Source organism: Pelophylax lessonae (genome assembly GCF_965119305.1).
Source record: "Pelophylax lessonae genome assembly, chromosome: 4".
Taxonomy (NCBI): Eukaryota; Metazoa; Chordata; class Amphibia; order Anura; family Ranidae; genus Pelophylax; species Pelophylax lessonae.
In genome coordinates, this window is record NC_138771.1 from 450,237,710 (window position 1) to 450,258,192 (window position 20,483).

The 20,483-nt window shown below is 45.2% G+C and overlaps 1 protein-coding gene across 1 annotated transcript in view; it reads left to right on the top strand.

Annotated features, from left to right (window-relative positions):
- HMGXB3 (HMG-box containing 3) overlaps positions 1 to 20,483 on the top strand; it is a 116,457-nt gene that overhangs the window by 76,062 nt on the left and 19,912 nt on the right. Inside the window, exons 12-14 of the mRNA XM_082255107.1 lie at positions 3,636 to 3,937; positions 6,037 to 6,164; positions 12,899 to 13,030. Coding sequence (XP_082111233.1) covers positions 3,636 to 3,937; positions 6,037 to 6,164; positions 12,899 to 13,030 — 562 coding nt within the window. The remainder of the gene's footprint in view (positions 1 to 3,635; positions 3,938 to 6,036; positions 6,165 to 12,898; positions 13,031 to 20,483) is intronic.

Consider the following 20,483-nt stretch of genomic DNA (forward strand, 5'->3'; position numbering starts at 1 on the left):
GATCGATCGATCGAAAAGGTTTGAAGATCAATCGATCGAAAAGGTTTGAAGATCAATCGATCGATAAGGTTTGAAGATCGATCGAAAAGGTTTGAAGATCGATCGAAAAGGTTTGAAGATCGATCGATCGATAGAAAAGGTTTGATGATCGATTGTTCGATAGAAGAGGTTTGAAGATCAATCGATCTATCGAAAAGGTTTGAAGATCGATCGATCGAAAAGGTTTGAAGATCGATCGATAGATAGATAGATTAGATGAGTTTGAATGAGTTTACATTGATTAGCATCAAAGCTTGATTGAGTCTAATGGGATTTGGAGCTTGGGTCATCTGAACATCCTGTCAATGAAAGTCTATGGGCATTTTTTGGGTTTTTAATTTTAATTTTTAGGAAAACCGTAACTCAAACCAGTCTGAAAAGATATAGCACACCGAGTCAGAACAGTATGAAGGTCTGTGCCGAGTTTGGAGTATGTAGCTTGAACGGTCTAGGAGGAGTTAGTGTCCAAAAATTTTGCGGCCATAAAAATAAAAGAGAAGAAGAAGAACTAGAAAAAAAAGTTCGTCGAGACAAACTTTAAGTTGGCTTGAGAAAGCCTGACCAGAAAGTTTGAAAAGTTTAGATCGATCGATAGATAGAAAAGGTTTGAAGATTGATCGATAGATAGAAAAGGTTTGAAGATCGATCGATAGATAGAAAAGGTTTGAAGATCGATCGATAGATAGAAAAGGTTTGACGATCGATCGATAGATAGAAAAGGTTTGAAGATCGATCGATAGAAAGAAAAGGTTTGAAGATCGATCAAAAAGGTTTGAAGATCGATCAAAAAGGTTTGAAGATCGATCGAAAAGGTTTGAAGATCGATCGATCGAAAAGGTTCTAAGATCGATCGATCGAAAAGGTTTGAAGATCGATCGATCGAAAAGGTTTGAAGATCGATCGATTGAAAAGGTTTGAAGATCGATCGATCGAAAAGGTTCTAAGATCGATCGATCGAAAAGGTTTGAAGATCGATCGATCGAAAAGGTTTGAAGATCGATCGAAAAGGTTTGAAGATCGATCGATCGAAAAGGTTTGAAGATCGATCGATCGAAAAGGTTTGAAGATCGATTGATCGAAAAGGTTTGAAGATCGATCGATCAAAAAGGTTTGAAGATCGATCGAAAAGGTTTGAAGACCGATCGATCGAAAAGGTTCGAAGATCGATCGATTGAAAAGGTTTGAAGATCGATCGATCAAAAAGGTTTGAAGATCGATCGATCGATCAATAAGGTTTGAAGATCGATCGATCGAAAAGGTTTGAAGATCGATCGATCGAAAAGGTTTGAAGATCGATAGAAAAGGTTTGAAGATCGATCGATCGATAGAAAAGGTTTGAAGATCGATCGATCGATAGAAAAGGTTTGAAGATCGATCGATCGATAGAAAAGGTTTGAAGATCGATCGATCGAAAAGGTTTGAAGATCGATTGATCGAAAAGGTTTGCGATCGAAAAGGTTTGAAGATCGATCGATCGAAAAGGTTTGAAGATCGATCGATCGAAAAGGTTTGAAGATCGATCGATCGAAAAGGTTTGAAGATCGATAGATAGATAGATAGATTAGATGAGTTTGAATGAGTTTACATTGATTAGCATCAAAGCTTGATTGAGTCTAATGGGATTTGGAGCTTGGGTCATCTGAACATCCTGTCAATGAAAGTCTATGGGCATTTTTTGGGATTTTAATTTTTAGGAAAACCGTAACTCAAACCAGTCTGAAAAGATATAGCACACCGAGTCAGAACAGTATGAAGGTCTGTGCCGAGTTTGGAGTATGTAGCTTGAACGGTCTAGGAGGAGATAGTGTCCAAAAATTTACCGGCCAGAAAAATAAGAAGAAGAAGAAGAATAATAATAAGTTTAAATACAATATCAGTAAGTTGGCTTTTCCAAGCCAACTTAATAACTCAATGGTGATCGCCACATAGAAAAAAGCTATTCAGTCGGAAGGATTGCATGAGGACTCGAGGGCATACAATGCGATTAGAGGAGAAGCATTTTAACCTCAGGCAACGTGGGGGGTTCTTTACTGTTAGGGCTACAAGATTGTGGAATTCCCTACCACAAGAGGTGGTTTCTGCAGGAAGTATGGCGGCTTTCAAAAGACTCTTAGACGTACATCTCAAGGATCAGAACATTCAGGGGTATGCGAGATGATTACAGCCACACACACCTACACAGGATGAACTGGATGGACTATTGTCTTTATTCAACCTCACCTACTATGTAACTATGTAAAGGGCTATTTTTAATTTTTTTAACCCCATCATGACAGGTGATAAAAAAGCATGCTGCTGCTACTAAATGTCTTATGCCACCCATACATGTATTGGATTTTTGGACAAAAATATTTGCATCTATATTTATACAAATATGATTTGTATATTTGTTGAATGGACGAGTGTTTGAAAAATCCACTTGCTTTTATCATTCAATTTTAAAATTAATATAACTTCTGAGCAAAAACCCCATACACTATTTGAAGATTTGTTTGATCGAGAAGTTTTCCATTGTGCCCCTTCAAATGTTCCTGTCACTGTGGTTGACAACGAACACCAAATGGACCCCACTAATGGTTAGAAAATCGGATGAATGTTTTTTACATTTTCTAAAAAAAATTTAGTTTGTGTATGGCCAGCATAAGTGACAGCAGGCGCAGGGAGCTTGTATCAAACTACCTGCCTATTAATAAGGGAGTCTGTCATTAATATTATATACCAATCCGGTCTGAAAATTAGCAAACAAGTGTTTTTAGGTCTTTTCAAATTTTAAAAATTTTGGTCTGAGTCTATGTACCACATTTAAACCTCCAATAATACATATATCTGTCTCGGAGTGGATTAAATTAATTAAATTAAACTATATAGCTGGGTATTTATACTTACCACTGCATATAGATATTCAAGAATATTAACTAAATTATACACCAACCTTTTTTTTTTTTTTGAGGTTTTTATCCGATTAGTCGATTAATGGAAACAATAATCGGCCAACTATTCGATTATGAAAATAATCGTTAGTTGCAGCCCTAATCTCAAACAATTGTCCTGGCAGTTATGGCTGAAATTTTAGTTAGTCTACCTGACCGTGGTTTGGTTTCAACAGAAGCCCTAATTTTTAACTTCTTGATTAGGGTTTGAACACTGCTGATTGGCATTCTCAATTCCTTGGATATCTTTTTATATCCCTTTCCTTTTTTATACAGTTCAACTACCTTTTCCCGCAGATCCTTTGACAATTCTTTTGCTTTCCCCACGACTCAGAATCCAGAAACGTCAGTGCAGCACTGGATGAAAGACTTGGGTAGTTTGTTTTGTCATTATGATTTAAAAAGCGTAAACACAGTTGATTGATAATAATTGGCTTCAGCCAAACACTAACCATGAGGGAAAGAAAAGTTTTTGTTCTCATTCATATTCTCGGAAAATATGCCAAGAAATCATAAATTCTGCCAGGGTGTGTAAGCTTATGAGCACAACTGTATGTAGGAGTGCATATATGTGCAGGAGACCCTTTAAACTTGGCATTCCCTTTAAAATAATACACTCTGCTACATGTTATTTAATTGTTGAATTATATTTTGTATCCCTTTTAGGAAGCAGCTATCACTATTACCTCTAGTGTGAGTATACGCGAACCCCTTACACAATCCCAGAAGGAGATCCAGCGACACTCCACTCTCCAGCTAATTCGCAAAACTGTACAGATACCTGAGAATGAGTGTGAGCTGTCAGACACCTTCACCCTCATCCAAGAGCTTAATAGTTCTCCTTTGGTTCTGTCTGATGTCAGCGATGGTACTGTAACCATAGAACAAACCTCCTGGGCTAGTATCTACGAGTCGCCAACTAACCAGTGTCTGCTCTGTTGCACCCAGCTATATAAAGGAGACAAAAAGTAAGAGTTTATTTGTGTTCCTTCCACCAAATAAAATTAATGCTATTGCACATTTCAATAGGGTGAGCTCAGGCATGTTTGAATACTAAGAGCAAATGACTCCTGTGCTTGAGGGGTGGCCTTGCGGCTGGTATCCTGAAAATGCGATTCAGGTCGATTTGTAGTAAATTCAGGCTGTGCTGCCACTCTCAACGGGTCGTTGTAACCCAAAGCAGATACTGGAAAAGAGAAATGGACAGAGGGCACACCAGCCTAGTGCATTATCTTTAAAACAATTTATTGCAATAGACATGTATACACATTATACTCACAAAACGATTATGAAACATGGGCAATAAGCAATGAGGGACCACCAGGGGTCCCCACTGGGAATCCTCAACTGACGCAGGCCGTTGAAGGATGTAGACCTCCAAAAAACACTTACGCGTTTCGGGGTGTTCCCTCTTCATCAGAGCTGTGGATGCCCAGTGGGGACCCCTGGTGGTCCCTCATTGCTTATTGCCCCGTGTTTCATAATCCTTTTGTGAGTATAATGTGTATACATGTCTATTACAATAAATTGTTTTAAAGATAATGCGCTAGGTTGGTGCGCTCTCTTTCCATTTTTCTTTTCCATGTTTGAATACTAGTCCGAACCTGCCTAAGCTATCTTGCCAGGAAGCTGTCCCTGCACACTGCTAATTATAAGCCACCTAGGTATTTCCAAGAGGTGTGTATACGTGTGGCTGTGGAGCAGGGAATGCCTCAGCGACTTGTGATTGGTGGTCCGCAGTTACAGTTTTCTGGTGGGATAGCTAGAACTAGTTTTGACTGTTATCTAAACACACCTGAGCTCATTCTAACTGTTCATGATAATCTGTACTAATCTAAAGCTTCTTAGAGTTTCAAAACTACATTATAGGATTTGCCTAAAAAACTCACAAGTTGTAGCAGTTTGTTTGCCACTCTGCCATTCTTAAACATATTGCAGTAGTGAAGTGGTTAAAGGACAGTAGATTCTACCAGAGGGTTTTAAGATGGATTTTTTTTTTTTTTTTAATACATTTTATTGATTTTAACACCACATATAGTACACAAAAAACAGATGGCTGAGAAGCGAGTCCTACAATATAGTTTACATCATGATGCTGGAAACATAAGCATTAGAAGTAATAAAAGAAAAGTACATTGTGGAGGAGGCTATATATTCCAGATAGGTATAAATTAAATACTCTCAATTCTCTCAGTTGATAAGTAGATCTCACCCACCTGCCACACTTCAAAGAAAGAACAAGGAGGATCAGACAAGACAAGAAAGGGGGAAAAGGGGTGGAATCCCGCCAGGCCAGCATTGTGTAATGAGCCTCCCCAACTTTGGTGAGTTAGGTCAAAACAAGGGTGCAATATAAAGCATCTTGAGAATTCTATCCATGTACTACATGTTGATACAAACTCTGATAGTGATCCTGTAGCCGAGCAGTACTTCCATCAGCAGTGGTTGACCTCCAGTATTTAAGGATCAATGCCTTACTAGTACAGATATTTTAATTATTTCGCAGATTTATCCCCCCTGCCTCTCTTTTGCTTATACAACACCGTTCTCTGTGTGAGAGCCTAATCACATTTTGCTTTGGCACAGGTTTCCTTTTAAAGGCAAAGTCCAGGCAAAACTTAACTAATGCTAAACCTGCTCTGTGCTACATTCTAAACCTAATCTATCTAACCCTGTTAAGTAAAAATCGCTGTACTTACCTATTCTGCACCTGATCCGGTCCGGTTTCCAGGGAAGGAAGCTGTGTGCAGGAGAGGACCGACAATGGGTGGGAATGGGAAGTGACGTCACCCATAAACTTACTATGGGGCTTCTGTTGTTGAGTGCCTCCCGCCTCCACACTGAAGCCGCTGCTGACAGCTCATCTTGGGACTGGACCGGATCAGCTGCAGAACAGGCAAGTACAGTGCTTTTTTACTTTACAGGGTTAGATAGATTAGGTTTACAATGTGGCACAGAGCAGGTTTAGCATTCGTTAGGTTTTGCCTGGACTTATCCTTTAACTCTTTTGTTCTTCTGGCTTCTAACATGTCAGTTAATATGTGCCTGCCTTTCTCATGTGTTGCAGTTCAGTGGCCTGTGCTCAGGATTGCTGGCTTTTAACAGCTAATCGCCTGCAGCTGGTGACTGCCCAGGTCAAGGTGTGTCTAAACGCTCAGTGTCTGGCAATACACAGCTTTAACGACATCTATACAGGTAAGTTACGTTTTTCAGTTTCAATTTTTTTTTTGCACACAGAAATTGAGCTGAGGCTGTCAATCTGCTGGAGATCCTTTCTGTCACCATTTTTCTCTTGGTGTCAGGAAAACTAGTCAGAAGTGATTCATGCTGATAGCAGAGGAGCGAAGCAGTAGACAGAAATTACACTTAGTGCTCCTAATTCAGACAAGAAAACACTATAGAGGGATATGCTTTGTTCATAGTTCAGGTCTGAGGTTTACAATCACTTTAAAGCTTCACTTAGCTACCCCCTCCTCCTCAGTGGCATATACTCACCTTTCCTTGTCCTTGAGCTGTTCCATTTAAGCCCCGTACACACGTACCGATCGTCGGCCGAACGATCGGCTGTCTTTTGTCTGAGGGCTGTCTTGTCTGTTGAAAAGTGCAAAAGAATGCACACGAATTTTGTCGGCCAACAACAGCCGACTGCAGAAGTGATGTCATGTGATGGTTAACTTTCCTTGTCTTTTTTCTTTTCTGAGCATGCCCAGTCTTGCAAATCTGCTGCTGTCTGTCGGCCGAAATCTGTACTGACTGGCGAACAATCGGCCGTTCTGGTGTTGGCCAACAAAAATTTTAATGCTTGCACGACAGATTCTGTTCAGCCGAAAATGCGCTGTCGGCTGTCGGAAGCATCATACTAACAAGCCTACAATCGGCCGATCGGTCGTCGGCCGAATCTTTACTGCTGACAATCGGTACGTGTGTACGGGCCTTTAGTAACCAAGGTCTGGGGAAAAAAAGCCCTATGTCAGCAGCAAGCTTGTGCATGTGCAGTATTGTACCCAGCCATCTAGAGTAGAAAATATAAACAAAGCCAAAAAGCTGCACGGATATTTGGGCCTTTAAATTGCTCAAATCATCTCCAGTGTTTTATTTTTTGTTTTTTATTTTCTTTATAATGTACATAAATGTTGCATCTGCCTTCTCGCTGATCTTGCATAAAAATTTTAGAAAGAATTTGCTTATACTTGCTGGGCGTGGGAGAAGCTTTCTCTGTTAGCATCTCAAATTCCAGTAAGACCTGGTGTGAAGTTTAAAGTGGCACTTCACTCTCTCAGTCAACATGGACTATTTTTAATCCTTATGCTGCTAGCATTATTAAATAGATAGCAAAGTATATCATAGGCAGATGGATTCCAGGAAGTAAATGATACATGAATCATCAGCCCTTACTCAAGATGGAAATGACCAGAAATGCTAGGGGGTGTTTTTCAAAATGATTTCTCCGCAAAATAAAACACGAAGACTTGAATGGATGGGGGAGATTGCTTTGAATAATACAAATTAATTAAATAGCATTTTCTCTTTCGTTCATTGACAGACACCGCTCCTGATCTTCTTAACTATTGGGTTATACTGCCCCCTACAGGAGTAGGACGCTAGGCAGAAAAAAACTCTGGCTACACCTATGGGCAGTCCCTGGGGGTATACTCCCTCTCTCTGCTATAGGTACTCAGTTTTTTTTCTGCCTAGTCAGGAGTAGGGACCTAGCTCCTTGCTGGGATCTCTGGTCCTGGCAATTTTTTCTATTTTAGATAGAATTTTTTTTCCTGATTTTTTTTTTCCTATGAGATCTACAATCAACTGCCAGACTGGGTGACAGACTGGATAATCTAGATCCAGTGGTCACCCCAGTCTGGCCAGCAAGCGCGTGCAGACCTCAGCTCCCTGCTAGGCCGACCGCGACATAGCCCCACCGGACTGGGGCTGGTTAAACGCCTGGCGAGGTACTCACAGCGTTCCTCCTGGCTGAGAGTCCCCCCCCCCCCCCATTTCGATGGCGAGGGGTTCTGTCTGAAGCTGTGCCTGCCTGGTATGGGGAGTAGCTGTCCCCCCTCTCCCCCTGAAGGGTTTTGGGATGTACGTGGGCCCCTGCTTTGGACGGTCGGACCCCAGGTTCCTGTCAGGCACCCCCTTTTCTACCCTCCCTCCACTTATGCTGGAGCTGTGTGGGTTGTCTGGTCCACCTCCTGGGGTGGGGGCAGGGCGCTATGCTGGCGATGGGGGCCCCAGGCGACCAGACAATCAGCTGTGCGGGGGGGGGGGCTTGTACATAGTGGGGGCTCCTGCCAGGGCCCCCCATCCTGCCTGGGCCTGGCCTTGAGGCCTAGGGATCCCTCCTGGTTGCCTCGCGGGGGCCGCCATTTTCTTGTAGCGTTTGTGGTCCGGCAGCAATTTTGCGGGGGTTTGCCTTTGAAAATAGCGGCGGCCATGACAGTGGAGCCCTCTGGGCGACAATTTTATTGGTGAGAGTCCCTCCTGGTTTCCTGGTGATGACTCCTTTTCATTTCCTTGTCGCCGCTTGTGCAGTTCAGATTCTCCTGGTGGCTGCGGTGCCTGGTTTCTGCGGGGTGGTGAGTCTGGTGGAGTGCTCTCCCTCTCTGCTGTGGATCAATTGGTGTTCTGTGACTGGCAACCGGGTGGCGCTGCCAGATCGGTGGGGTTGTCCCTTTTGCAGTGTTTTACACTTTTTTATGGGGTCTCCCTGGTGACTTATGGAGTCTTTGGAGCACATCTCCCCACCTGATACCTCTCTGGGGCTGCGGGGCCCTACGGGTCCCATCCATTGATGCACTGACAGCGGTCCTGGAGTCCCTTGTGTCATAGAAACATAGAATGTGTCGGCAGATAAGAACCATTTGGCCCATCTAGTCTGCCCAATATATCTGAATCCTATGATTCAGGGTGGAGGGTGTCCCGGGTGGAGGTGGCTTTTGGGCTACGGGCTGGCATTAAGCACCCCCTGCCTTCCCCTGCCTCATCTGTCTCCTGCTGAATCCTCAGATTGTGAGGACGATTCCTCTGATTCTTCAACTGCGTGCGAAAAGGTGATGGACGCACTAATGGTTATCTGTGCTTGGGACTTAAAGTTGGAGGATGCAGCTGTGACGGAGGCGCAGGTTCCCTTTGGCACTCACAAGCAATCCCGAGCGGCAAAGGATTTCCCTTCCCCCTCCTTTTTTGACAGAATGGTCACTGAAGAGTGGGGATGACCAAAGCGTCCACTTGAGGTCCCTAAGCGAGTTGCTAGGCGATACCCCTATGAGGAATCAATTCTTAAGAATTGGAATGTTCCACTGGTGGTGGACCCTCCAGTTTCCAGCTTCCAGGTTGAAGAGTCCCTGGCCTTTAAGGACCCAGCTCACAGGAAGGCGGAGGCTATGGCCTGCAATTTGTACACCCTGGCTGGTTTGGCACTGAGGCCGATTTTTATTTTTTATTTTTCTTTTCACCATTGCCCTGGTTTTGCAAACTGACCGAGTGGGTTAAGCTTTTACGCCGTGACCTGGAGGGGGAGTAGCTCCCCTCTGCCTTTGCTGAGCTGACGGACCAGCTGGTCCAGGAGCTGCAGTTTATCTGTGATGCCTCTTTGGATGCGGCTTCCCTTGTGGCTCAGCTCTGTTTCAGCAGTGGCCTTTCAGTATGACTTTTGGCTTAAATGCTGGTCTGCGGACCAGACTTCTAAAAAGGCCTTGACTGATCGTTCCTTTCAAGGCGATCACCTGTTTGGTGCTGCCCTGCATGACCTCATTAAAGGAGTACCTTTCTTCCACAGGCTACTAAGTGCAAGGACCCTCATCGTAGAAGTAGGCTCTCCTCGGCTCATAAGAAGTTGTTTCGTCCCTCAGGGTCGACTGACAAGGGATCAGAGCCCTTCGGGGCCTCCTCTGGAGGATCCAAGCGAACTTGGTCTAGCAAGTCAGGTGCAGACTTCTCCAGACCCACGGACAAGGCCCCTTCAGCAGGAAGGTGCAACCTCACCCGTATCGTATTCGCTGGTTCCGAACCCATGGACTCCCCTGGTACAGGAACAAGTGGATCCACAAGGTCATTCGGTCTGGCTACAAGATCGAGTTTCGTTCTTACCCTCCGGTAAGGTTCTTCCTTCTGAGGGGCGACTGTCCCTGGTCCCCTTACAGGCTCTATTTGGGACAGTGCAAAACTTTTAACTTTACGGGTGATGGTCCCGGTTTCAACTTCCGAACGTTTTCAGGGGTTTTACCCAAACCTGTTTACAGTCCCCAGGAAGGAAGGCAAGGTGCATCCAATTCTAGAACTCAAGGTGCTGAACTGCTTTGTGTGGGTGCAAACGTTCAGAATGGAGTGCGTTCGCACAAGGGTGGTGGCGTTCCCGCATCAGGGGGATTTTCTTGCCTCCATCGACATCAAGGACGCTTACCTTTACTTTCCAATAGGTGTCGGTCTCAAGCATTTCCTCCACTTTGCCGTGGGAGAGGAGCATTATCAGTTTGTGGCTTTACCCTTTGGTGCCCCCTCTGCTCCTCGGTCTTCATAAAAGTGTTGGCCCCGGTGCCTGCATTGTTATGCCGATGGGGGGATCGCGGTACTGGGCTACTTGGATGTCCTCCTTCCAAGAGCGGAGTCTCCTACTGCTCTGGTGGAAAACCTGGAAATTACCATACGAGCTTGAGGAAGTTTGGCTGAATTCTGCATTTTCAGAAGTCTGCTATGGTTCCATCCACAAGCTGGACTATCTGGGTCTGACTCTGGACTTGGCCTTAGCCAGAGTGCTCCTTCTGGCTGCAATTTTGTCTCCTGCTGTCCAGCAGATGTTCATCCCTCCAGACTTGCATGGGGATGCTGGGCCTGATGGTGTCTACCTTCGAGGCGGTTCCGTTTGCACAGTTCCAAACAAGGTCCCTGGAAGGGAGATTCTGGCCAAATGGGACAATAATCCACAGTCTCTGGACAATCCGACCCGGCTGAGCCGGGGAATGAAGGGGTCCCTCTCTGCCGTACACATTCCCGGGGTAGAAAATTGGCAGGCAGAATACCTCAGTCAGTAGGCGTTGGACTAAGGTGGGTGGTCCCTTCATCCGGAGGTGTTTCATCAGTTGTCTCTGGTGGGGCATTCCCTAGGTGGATCTGTTGGCTTCCCGGCTCAACAGAAAGGTGCAGAGGTTTGTGGCTCGGTCACGTGTTCCTCTGGCAGACGCCACAGATACGCTGGTGGCTCCGTGGGGGTCAGGATCGTCTGATTTACGCCTTCCCTCCTCTCAAGCTTCTACCAAGACTTCTACGCAGGATCGAGGCAGAAGGGATTCCGGTCATCTTAGTGGCCCCGGACTGGCCTCGCCGGACTTAGTACACTGATCTGGAGCAGCTGGCCGCCAACGTTCCTTAGAAGCTTACTCTCAGGGAGGGTCTGCTTTCCCAAGGACCAATCTTCCATCCTGATTTACAGTCGTGAGTCAGTGTTCCAATGCTGTTAAAAGCTAGGAAACCTACTTCTAGGAATATCTACTGTCGTACGTGGAAGACGTACATTGCGTGGTGGGAGTCTCTTGGGGTTCATCTTCACTCTTGTTCAGTGGCTCAGGGTGTCAGAATTGGCGGCGTTACCCTGTCGTTCACCTTACTGGTGGTTCACAGTGATTAGATGGTTTTTTTCGCCCCTGTCTCATTCCTTCTTCAGGTTGTCTCTGATTTTCATTTGAATGAAGACATTGTGTTGCGTTCCATGTGTCCCATGCCAACACATCCGAAGGAAATGGCTTTGCTTGCCTTGGATGGGGACCGGGCAATTAGGGTGTACCTGGAAGCTACGGAGTCTTTTAGGAAGTCACTCACTATTTGTGTTCACGGATTGGCCTTGGAAAGGGTTTTCTGTTTCCTCTGCGACCATTGCCAGATGCATCAGACAGACAGTGGTTCAGGTCTATTCCATCCAGGGTCAGGTTCCTCCTTTCCCTGTCAAGGCGCATTCTACTCGGGCACTCGGTGCCTCCTGGGCTTTCCGTCATCAGACGTCAGTGATGCAGGTTTGCAAGGGGGCCCCATGGTCATCTGTGCACACTTTTTCAAGGTTCTATAAAGTGGATGTGTTGGCATCTGTGGATGCTTCCTTTTGGCTGCAAGGTTTTTTTTTAGGCTGCTGTTTAGAGGATCTGGTCCTCTTTGAGAGTGTATTGTTTTTTTCAGGTGAGCTCCAGTTTACCTGGTTGGCTATAGTTAGCCTTGGGAATTTCTTTTTCTCTGTTTCCACCCCTCATGTTTAACACTACTTTGGAATGTCCCAATGGTTAAGAAGATCAGGAGCGGTGTCCGTCAGTGAACGAAAGAGAAAATTGGATTTTTCTCTGATGTTCATTGACCGACACCGCACCAACCCCTCTGTGGAGTTGTAATTCTTCTGACACTGCTTGTAACAAAACTAAGTACCTATAGCAGATAGAGGGAATATACCCCCTAGGACTGTTCATAGGCGTAGCCAGACTTTTTTTTCTGCTTTGTGTCATACTCCTGTAGGGGGCAGTATAACCCAATGTTTAAGAAGATCAGGAGCTGTGTCTGTCAATGAACATCATCAGCTAAATGGATTTTTTTTTTTTCAAATATTTTATTTATTCAAAGATGGACGAATCGGTACATGCAAACACGACATATAAAAGAGAAACAAATGGTAATTACAACAGTAATAAACAAAGATAAACCCATAACATGTACATTTATCATAAGCTTAATGGATTATATGGTAAGTCCAAAATCACATTTTTGGTTTGTGGTGCTCAGATGCAGTGCAGTTCCACTTTAACATTCATTGTAGTGTTGATGTGTCATATACACTAAACTGCAACTAGAGTTATTTTTGGTTTTGCTAAAGTTATCTAGTATTGAAAAAAATCTTACATACAGATGAATGGATTTGGTTTTTAATGCTTTTTAATATTTTGCATACTCCTAAGGACTTTTCAATGTTGGGAATAAACTACTTGTGAGCTTAGATCTCCTTTTCTCCATTCGCAACCAAATTAAGGTGGGAGAAGACCCCAAAGTCTCTATAAGCAACATTGTGGAATCAGTGCAGGGACAGACAGGTAAGAATTTGTGGATGAGAGCACCACATACACTTGCACTTTTCTTTAAAGGCCGAATTGTCTGGGCTAGTTCACACCACATGCAGTCTAGTGCGTTTTTGATGAGTTTTAGCACGGTCCAGGGTCTCTAATCTTCAAGACCTCAATACACACATATATATATATATATACACGTTGCGGCTTTAAAGTGGTTTAACAGGGTTATGGCTGAAGCTACCAGCCATAACCCCGGTATCTTTTTCTTCAGCCGGCGGCTGGCTTTCTCAAGAAAGTGGTCAGAGCGGCTCTGGAACACTTTCTGAAGTGCCGTGATGGGACGTCCCCCTCCCGCCGCTCGCCAGTGTTTCTTTGGCTTTCTGATTTCCCCGACCCACCCAAGAAATTATGCGACGGTGCGGCCAGCTAGTCCCAAAAGCGATCGAAGAATAGATCGTCTTTGATCTCCTCTATGGCTTTGGAGGACCAGAGCAACGTCATGATGTCACTTCCAGTCAAGGCGGTAAATAACAATTTTTTTTTTTTTTTTTTACAAGAGATCACATTTTTTTTTTTTTTAATCTTTTGTTTTTAAAGGTAAAGGAGACATTTGGGATCTTTTTGACCCCAGATCTCTTTATAAAGAAGACAGTCATTCATATTTCTATTACAAGGGATTCTTAACATTCCTTATAATAGGAATAAAAGTGATAAAAAAATAAATAAAATTTGAAAGGGACAGTGTAAAAATAAAAAGTAAAATGCATACTTAAGTCGTGCAAGCATATGTAAACGGTATTCGCACCACACATGTGATGTATTGCCACGAATATTGGAGGAAGAGCAAAAATTCTAGTGCTAGACCTCCTCTGCAACTCTAAACGGGTAACCTGTAAAAAATGTTAAATCGTCGCCTACGGATATTTTCTGGTACCGTAGTTTGTCGCCTATCCACGAGCGTGCGCAGTTTATAGTGTGACATGTTAGGTATCTATTTACTTGACGTAACATCATCTTTCACATTTTACTAAAAAATTGGGGTATATATTGTTTGTTTTTGTTTTTTTTTTTTATGAATCATTTAGGTGTATTTTTCCCAAAAAAATTGTGTTTGCATAACCGCGGCACAAATACTATGTGACCTAAATTGTAACAATTGCCATTTTATTCCCTAGGGTCTCTGTAAAAAAAAAAAAAAAAATATATATATATATATATATATATATATATATATATATATATATATATATATATAGTTTTTGGGGGTTATAAGTAATTTTTTAGGAAAAAATACTTCTTTAAACTTGTAAACAAAAAGTGCCAGAAAAAGCCTAGTCTTAAAGTGGTTAGAGATCAGTGGTCTCTGTAAAGGCATGTGTTGACCTTTTTAGGCTCTATTCAAATTATGCAATTTTTTTTTTCCTACATCTTCCATCACACATTACTCTTTATGGCTCCCATTCACATCAGCGCAACATGAGGTAGTTTGATTTTATTTTTTAAAACAAGCAGGCACTTCTTTTGGTGCCGTATAGGTCCTTTTTGGGCCCATAGACTTTAATGGGAGCACATGGTAAGCACAGGTAAAATGCATGTACATGATTTTTGGTGTGTTTTTTTTCAGTTTTGTGTATAAAATCCAAAAAAGGAAATGCAGGAATTTGTCAAGGGGTAGGGGAGCAGAGGATCCAGCACACAGAAAGAACTGCTACAGCCACAGGAGTCACTCATAGAAGCTGATGTAAAGATCACAGTAACCGCCTCTGAAAGCCCCTCATCAGAGATTGAGAAAGGAGGCGTGGTCTGTCCCCAAAAGCGTTTCCCACAATCCACAGGGCTTTTAACCGTTCTCTAAGTAGGTCTACCAAAGGCTTTTAGCAGCGGTTCCTGCGATCTTTAACATCGGCTTCTATGCTTGACTCCCTGCAGCAGTCCTCGCTGTGTATGATACCAAAAAAGCGCAGGGCAACAATGTGTATCACTGTAATAAATACAAGAATACAAAAATAAGTGTAAAGTTCATTAACCATTTAAGGACCGGAAAGGTTTTACCCCCTTAATGACCAGGCCATTTTCTTTATCCTCCATCGACAGATCCAGCCTGATCTTCATCCAGCCTGATCTTAATGGTTATTGCGGCCCCCTGAAGGAGTAGTCTAGGCAGTACAAAAAATTTTACATGAACACGTCCATGGGGCTGTCCCCGCAGGCATAACCCACCCACACTTAGCTCAGCAAACCAGTTTGTTTCTGCCAAGAGAAAGAGTAGGACCTAGGTTTCCTGCTGGGACTCCGGTCTCAGTTTTTGTTTATTCTTTTCAGAATATTTTTATTTTATTTCTCTTTACTCACTTTCTAGCTCTTGTCAGGGGATTTCTCCTGGTAATCTACAAGCACGGCTGGGACTTCGCACTGGATAAACTAGATCCTTATGGTCCCCCCAGCCTGGCCTACGAGCGTGGGTAGGTTATAGGCCTCGCCACAACGGTGCCCCTTCCTGAATGGGGACAATCCTGCGAGTGGATGCCTTGCCGGGACGTGACGACCTGGAACGCCCTGAGTTGCAGCGTACCCCTCGGCTGGCAGCACTCCCACTTTGGGTGGCAGGAGGCCTGCCCGGAGCGGAGCCCATCCGGTCCATGGTATGGTGAGTAACTGTGACCCCCCCCTTGCCCCTGGTGGCCTTGGGGGGGATGTGGGCCCTCTCCTGGGCCTAATTGGGCCTGTGCCTCAAAGATCCCCCTGGCCTGCCTGGTACCTTGCCTGTGTGCCTATCTCCCTCTTTTTCCTTTCCTGCAGGGGGCTATGTGACTGGGGCGCCCTGAGGGGGAAGCATGGTACCTTATGTCTTGCTGTGTCCTGTTTTGGATCCTTGAGGCCTTCATGGTGTCGGTTCCTGGCCGCATGGCAAGCTGTGGGCGCCGTCATCTTAAGTGTAGGCAATATACTGAATTCTCCAATTGACTTGTATGGAGCAGCCATTTTCCCTGGGCTTCCAATTGCAATGTATTGGCAACCAGGTTTGTGTAGTCCTCTGTACTGCACTGTGCAGTGTGACCTTTTACATCACTTCCTGTGCTTCTGCTTCCTGCTGCTGGCCGAGGTAATTTCCTGTCTCTTCTCCATGCTGCGGAGGACGATCAGGAGGGTTTTTTCTCTGGAGGTGGTACAGTACTGGGGTATTTGCGGTCATATCCCTGCACACTTTGGTGTTAGTGTAGTTTAAAGGGGGACTCTGCAGACCACTGCGATCTGTGGTGGGGATTGACGCTTCTTAAAGCGACAGTAATCCACTTTTTAAAAAATATAAATATGGAGTCCCAGACTGTGAATTCACCCTCAGACCCACTCTGTGCGACTCCCGATCAGTCTGGATCGCAGTCGCTGGCCACAATTTCAGCAGCTGTGGAGCCTGGAAACCAAAGTTGATTTTGTCATGAAAAATGTTAATAGCCGGAAACGGCCGCTGCCTTCTCCATCTTTGGTGGTGTCCTCTTATTCAGAGGCTGATGTGGTTGCCCCGAACGCCCCCCTACTTGAAGGGTCGCTGTCCCCGCAGTCAGATGCTGAAGAGGACCTGTCTTCAGCTGCAGCGCGGGAATGCGCTTTGGTGGAAGCCCTGATTATTTCAGTGTGGGAAACTTTAAAATTGGCTGATGAGCCCACGCCAGCAGGAATGTGGGTGTCTTTTGGCTCCCGCAAGACTCAAAAACCTGGCAAGGTTTTCCCTTGTCCCGACACCTTTCATGATATTGTGAATGAGCAATGGCAGCGCGTTAATCACGTGTTAGTGGTGTCAAAACGCTTTAAACGCCGGTATCCTTTTGCTGATACGGTTTCCAACCTTTGGACGGTGCCACCTAAAGTGGACCACCCTGTTTCCAGATTGAATAAATCTACTATTGTGCTTGCGGAAGATCCCCCGGTTTTTACAGATCCGGTGGACAGGCGGGTGGAATCCCTTTCCCACCATCTTCACATGTTGGCGGATTCATTTTGAAACCGGTTTTTGTGTCTTTTTTTGGTTTCACAGATGGTTACTGAATGGATTAGGGCCTTGAAGGGGTCTTTGGACCCTGAAATACTTGGACCAGGTGGCCCAGGCCCTGCTGTTCCTGTGTGATACGTCCCTGGATGCGGCTCCCCTGGTGGCCAGAGTTTCGGCTGTGGGGATTGCTATACGACGCATGGTTTGGCTGAAGAGCTGGTCGGCTGACCAAGCTTCCAAGAAAGTCCTGACTGATCTCCCTTCTCTGGGAGAACGTTTGTTTGGTGACTCCTTGGATGAGTTGATCAAAGGTCTGACGGGGGGGGGGGGTGAGAAGAGTACTCTTCTTTCTTAGTCCTCCAAAGGTAAAACACCCCGTACCAAGCGTGGTCTTTCCTTTACTGCTCAGACGGTTTTTCTGTGCCTCCGGGGCGCAAGAAAAGGGTAAGCTGTTCAGAGCTTCTGAAGGGGCTAAAAAGCATTGTAGCAAGCCCAAAGCCAGTCTGTCTGGTGCTGCAGACAAGTCCTCTTCAGCTTGAAGGGGTGCCCTCACCTGTCTCAGGGGTGGGGGGACGTCTGCACTTCTTTCGGGAACCCTGGGATTCCTTCATTCAGGACAGGGTTCGCAAGCTGGTTTGTTCCGAGTACAAGATATAATTTTGTTCCCGGCTAGGGGACAGGTTTTTTCAGTCAAATCTTCACCTGTCTCCAGAGCGTTTGAATGATCTTGGGGCAGCTGTGCAGGATCTCCTGGCTCAAGGGGTGATTGTGCTGGTTACGACGCAGGAACACTCTGAGGGTTTCTAATCAAACCTGTTCACGGTACCCAGAAAGAAGGGCAAGGTGCGTCCCATCCTTGATCTCAAGGCTCTGAACCGCTTTGTGCGGGTGCAGAAAATCTGAATGGAGTCCATTCGGTCAGTGGTGGCATCCTTGAACCAGGGGGATTTTATGGCCTCCATAGATATCAAGGATGAGTATCTCCACGTCCCCATCTTCGAGGGACATCAGTGATTCCTCTGCTTTGCGGTGGCAGAGGAGCATTATCAATTCGTGGCATTACCCTTTGGTCTCGCCTCCGCTCTGAGTCTTTACCAAGGGCCTGGCCCCTGTGTTGTTACGTCTTCGAGGTATCTCGATTGTGGGATATCTGGACAATCTCCTGTTGCGAGCAGTCTCCTATTTGGATCTTTTGGGCAACATCTCAATTACGGTTCAGACCCTTCAGGAAATCGGGTGGATGGTCAATTTCCATAAATCTGCTCTGACGCCATCCATACGGGTCACTTATCTGGGGCTGACTCTCGACTCTGCTCTGGCGAGAGTCTTTCTTCCCTTAGACAAGCTTCAGAAACTGCAAAGGGTGATCAGGTTGCTGATGGGACACTGATCAGACTTCTTTGCGGACTTTCATGAGGGCTCTGGGCCTGATGGTGTCGACCTTCGAAGCAGTCCCGTTTGCTCAGTTTTACTCAAGACCTTTGCAGAAGGAGATTCTGGCAAAGTGGAACAGGGATCCTCAGTCATTGGACCAGAAGATTTGTTTGAGCCATCTCACGAAGTTGGCTCTATGCTGGTGGATCCAGTCACCTGTTCTGTGCCAGGGCAAGTCTTTTCTACCATTGTTCTGGATGGTGGTGACCATGGACGCCAGCCTGTCGGGCTGGGGTGGAGTGCTAGGGAACTTTCTGCCCAGGGGACCTGGGCAGCAGAGAAGTCCTCCTTGCCGATCAGTATTCTGGAGCTAAGAGCGATCAAGCTATGCCTGCTCCATTGGATGAGTCAACTTCACGGCTCTCCGGTTCGGATACAGTTGAACAATGCCACAGCTGTAGCTTACATCAATCATTAAGGGGGCACCAAGAATGCCCTGGCGGCCAAGGAGGTGGCCGAGATTCTGGTTTGGGTGGAAGCCAATGTTCCAGCTCTTTCCACAGTCCACATTCCGGGTGTGGAGAATTTGCAGGCGGATTACCTGAGTCGCTAGGTGTTGGATCAAGGGGAATGGTCCCCTCATGCAGAAGTGTTTCACCTTCTGTGTGCCCGGTGGGGGACTCTGGAGGGGGATCTGTTTGCGTCTTGTCTCAACAGGAATGTTCAGAGGTTTGTGGCCAGGTCTCGGGATCCTCTGGCCGACCCACAGACGCTCTGGTGGCTCCTTGGAGCCGATACCGCCTGATTTATGCCTTCCCTCCTCTCGTGCTGCCAAGGTTTCTTCTCCGGGTGGTGGTGGAAGGCATTCCGGTCATTCTGGTGGCACCAGACTGGCCTTAGAGGTCTTGGTACGCAGAACTAGTATAACTGGTCGCAGATCCTCCATGGCGACTTTCTCTACGGGAAGATCTGCTGTCTCAAGGACCGATCGTCCATCTTGCTTTATGGTCACTGGCTTTAATGGCCTGGCTGTTGAAAGCAAGGTGTTGAGGGATAGAGGTCTTTCCGACTCGGTGATTCCTACCCTTTTGAAGGCAAGGTGCTGAGTGCCCCTTGGGCTTTTCGCCATCAGGCCTCTGTTCTACAAGTTTGTAAGGCAGCAACTTGGGTGTCTGTGCATACTTTTACTTAATTCTACAAGGTAGATTTGTTGACATCTTCAGATGCATCTTTTGGCCGCAAGTTTTGCAGGCTGCTGATTTATGAGAATGGTTTTTGGTTCTCTTAGGGGTCTTTTACCTGGATTAGCTCCTGTTGTTGGGTTGAGCTTCATGTTACCCAGTTGGCTAAGTTTAGCCTTTGGAGTTTACGTTACTTTCTGGTTGCGTTCTTCCCACCCCTCATGCCTACACTGCTTAGGGATGTCTTTTTCAGCTGATGAAGATTAGGCTGCGCCTGTCGATGGACCATAGAGAAAATAAGATTTTTGTAAGATCCTACCGTAAAATATTTTTCTCTGAAGTCCATCGACAGACGCAGCACCTGCCCCTCTTATTTGGGGATGTTTTTTTTTCTTCACTGCTTGTAACTAAACTGGTTTGCTGAGCTGAGTGTGGGTGGGTTATGCCTGCGGGGACAGCCCCGTGGGCATGTACATGTTACATTTTTGTATCGCCTAGACTACTCCTGCAGGGGGCAGCATTCCCCATTCAGCTGATGAAGATCAGGCTGCGTCTGTCGCTGGACTTCAGAGCAAAATAATTTCACGGTAAGTTCTTACAAAAATTCTATTTTTTGCGATACGGCACTGCTTTGCTTTAACTGACAATTGCATGGTCGTGCGACGCTGTACCCAAATAAAATTCATGTTCTTTTTTTCCCCCACAAATAGAGCTTTCTTTTGGTGGTATTTGATCACTTCTGCAGTTTTTTTATTTTTTGCACTATAAATAAAAAAAGAACGACGATTCTGAAAAAAAAAACAATATTTTTTACATTCTGCTATAAAACATTCCCAATAATAAAAATGAAATCAAGTTTTTTTTTACAGCAATTTAGGCCAATATGTATTCTGCCACATATTTTTGGTAAACTAAATCCCAATAAGTGTATGTT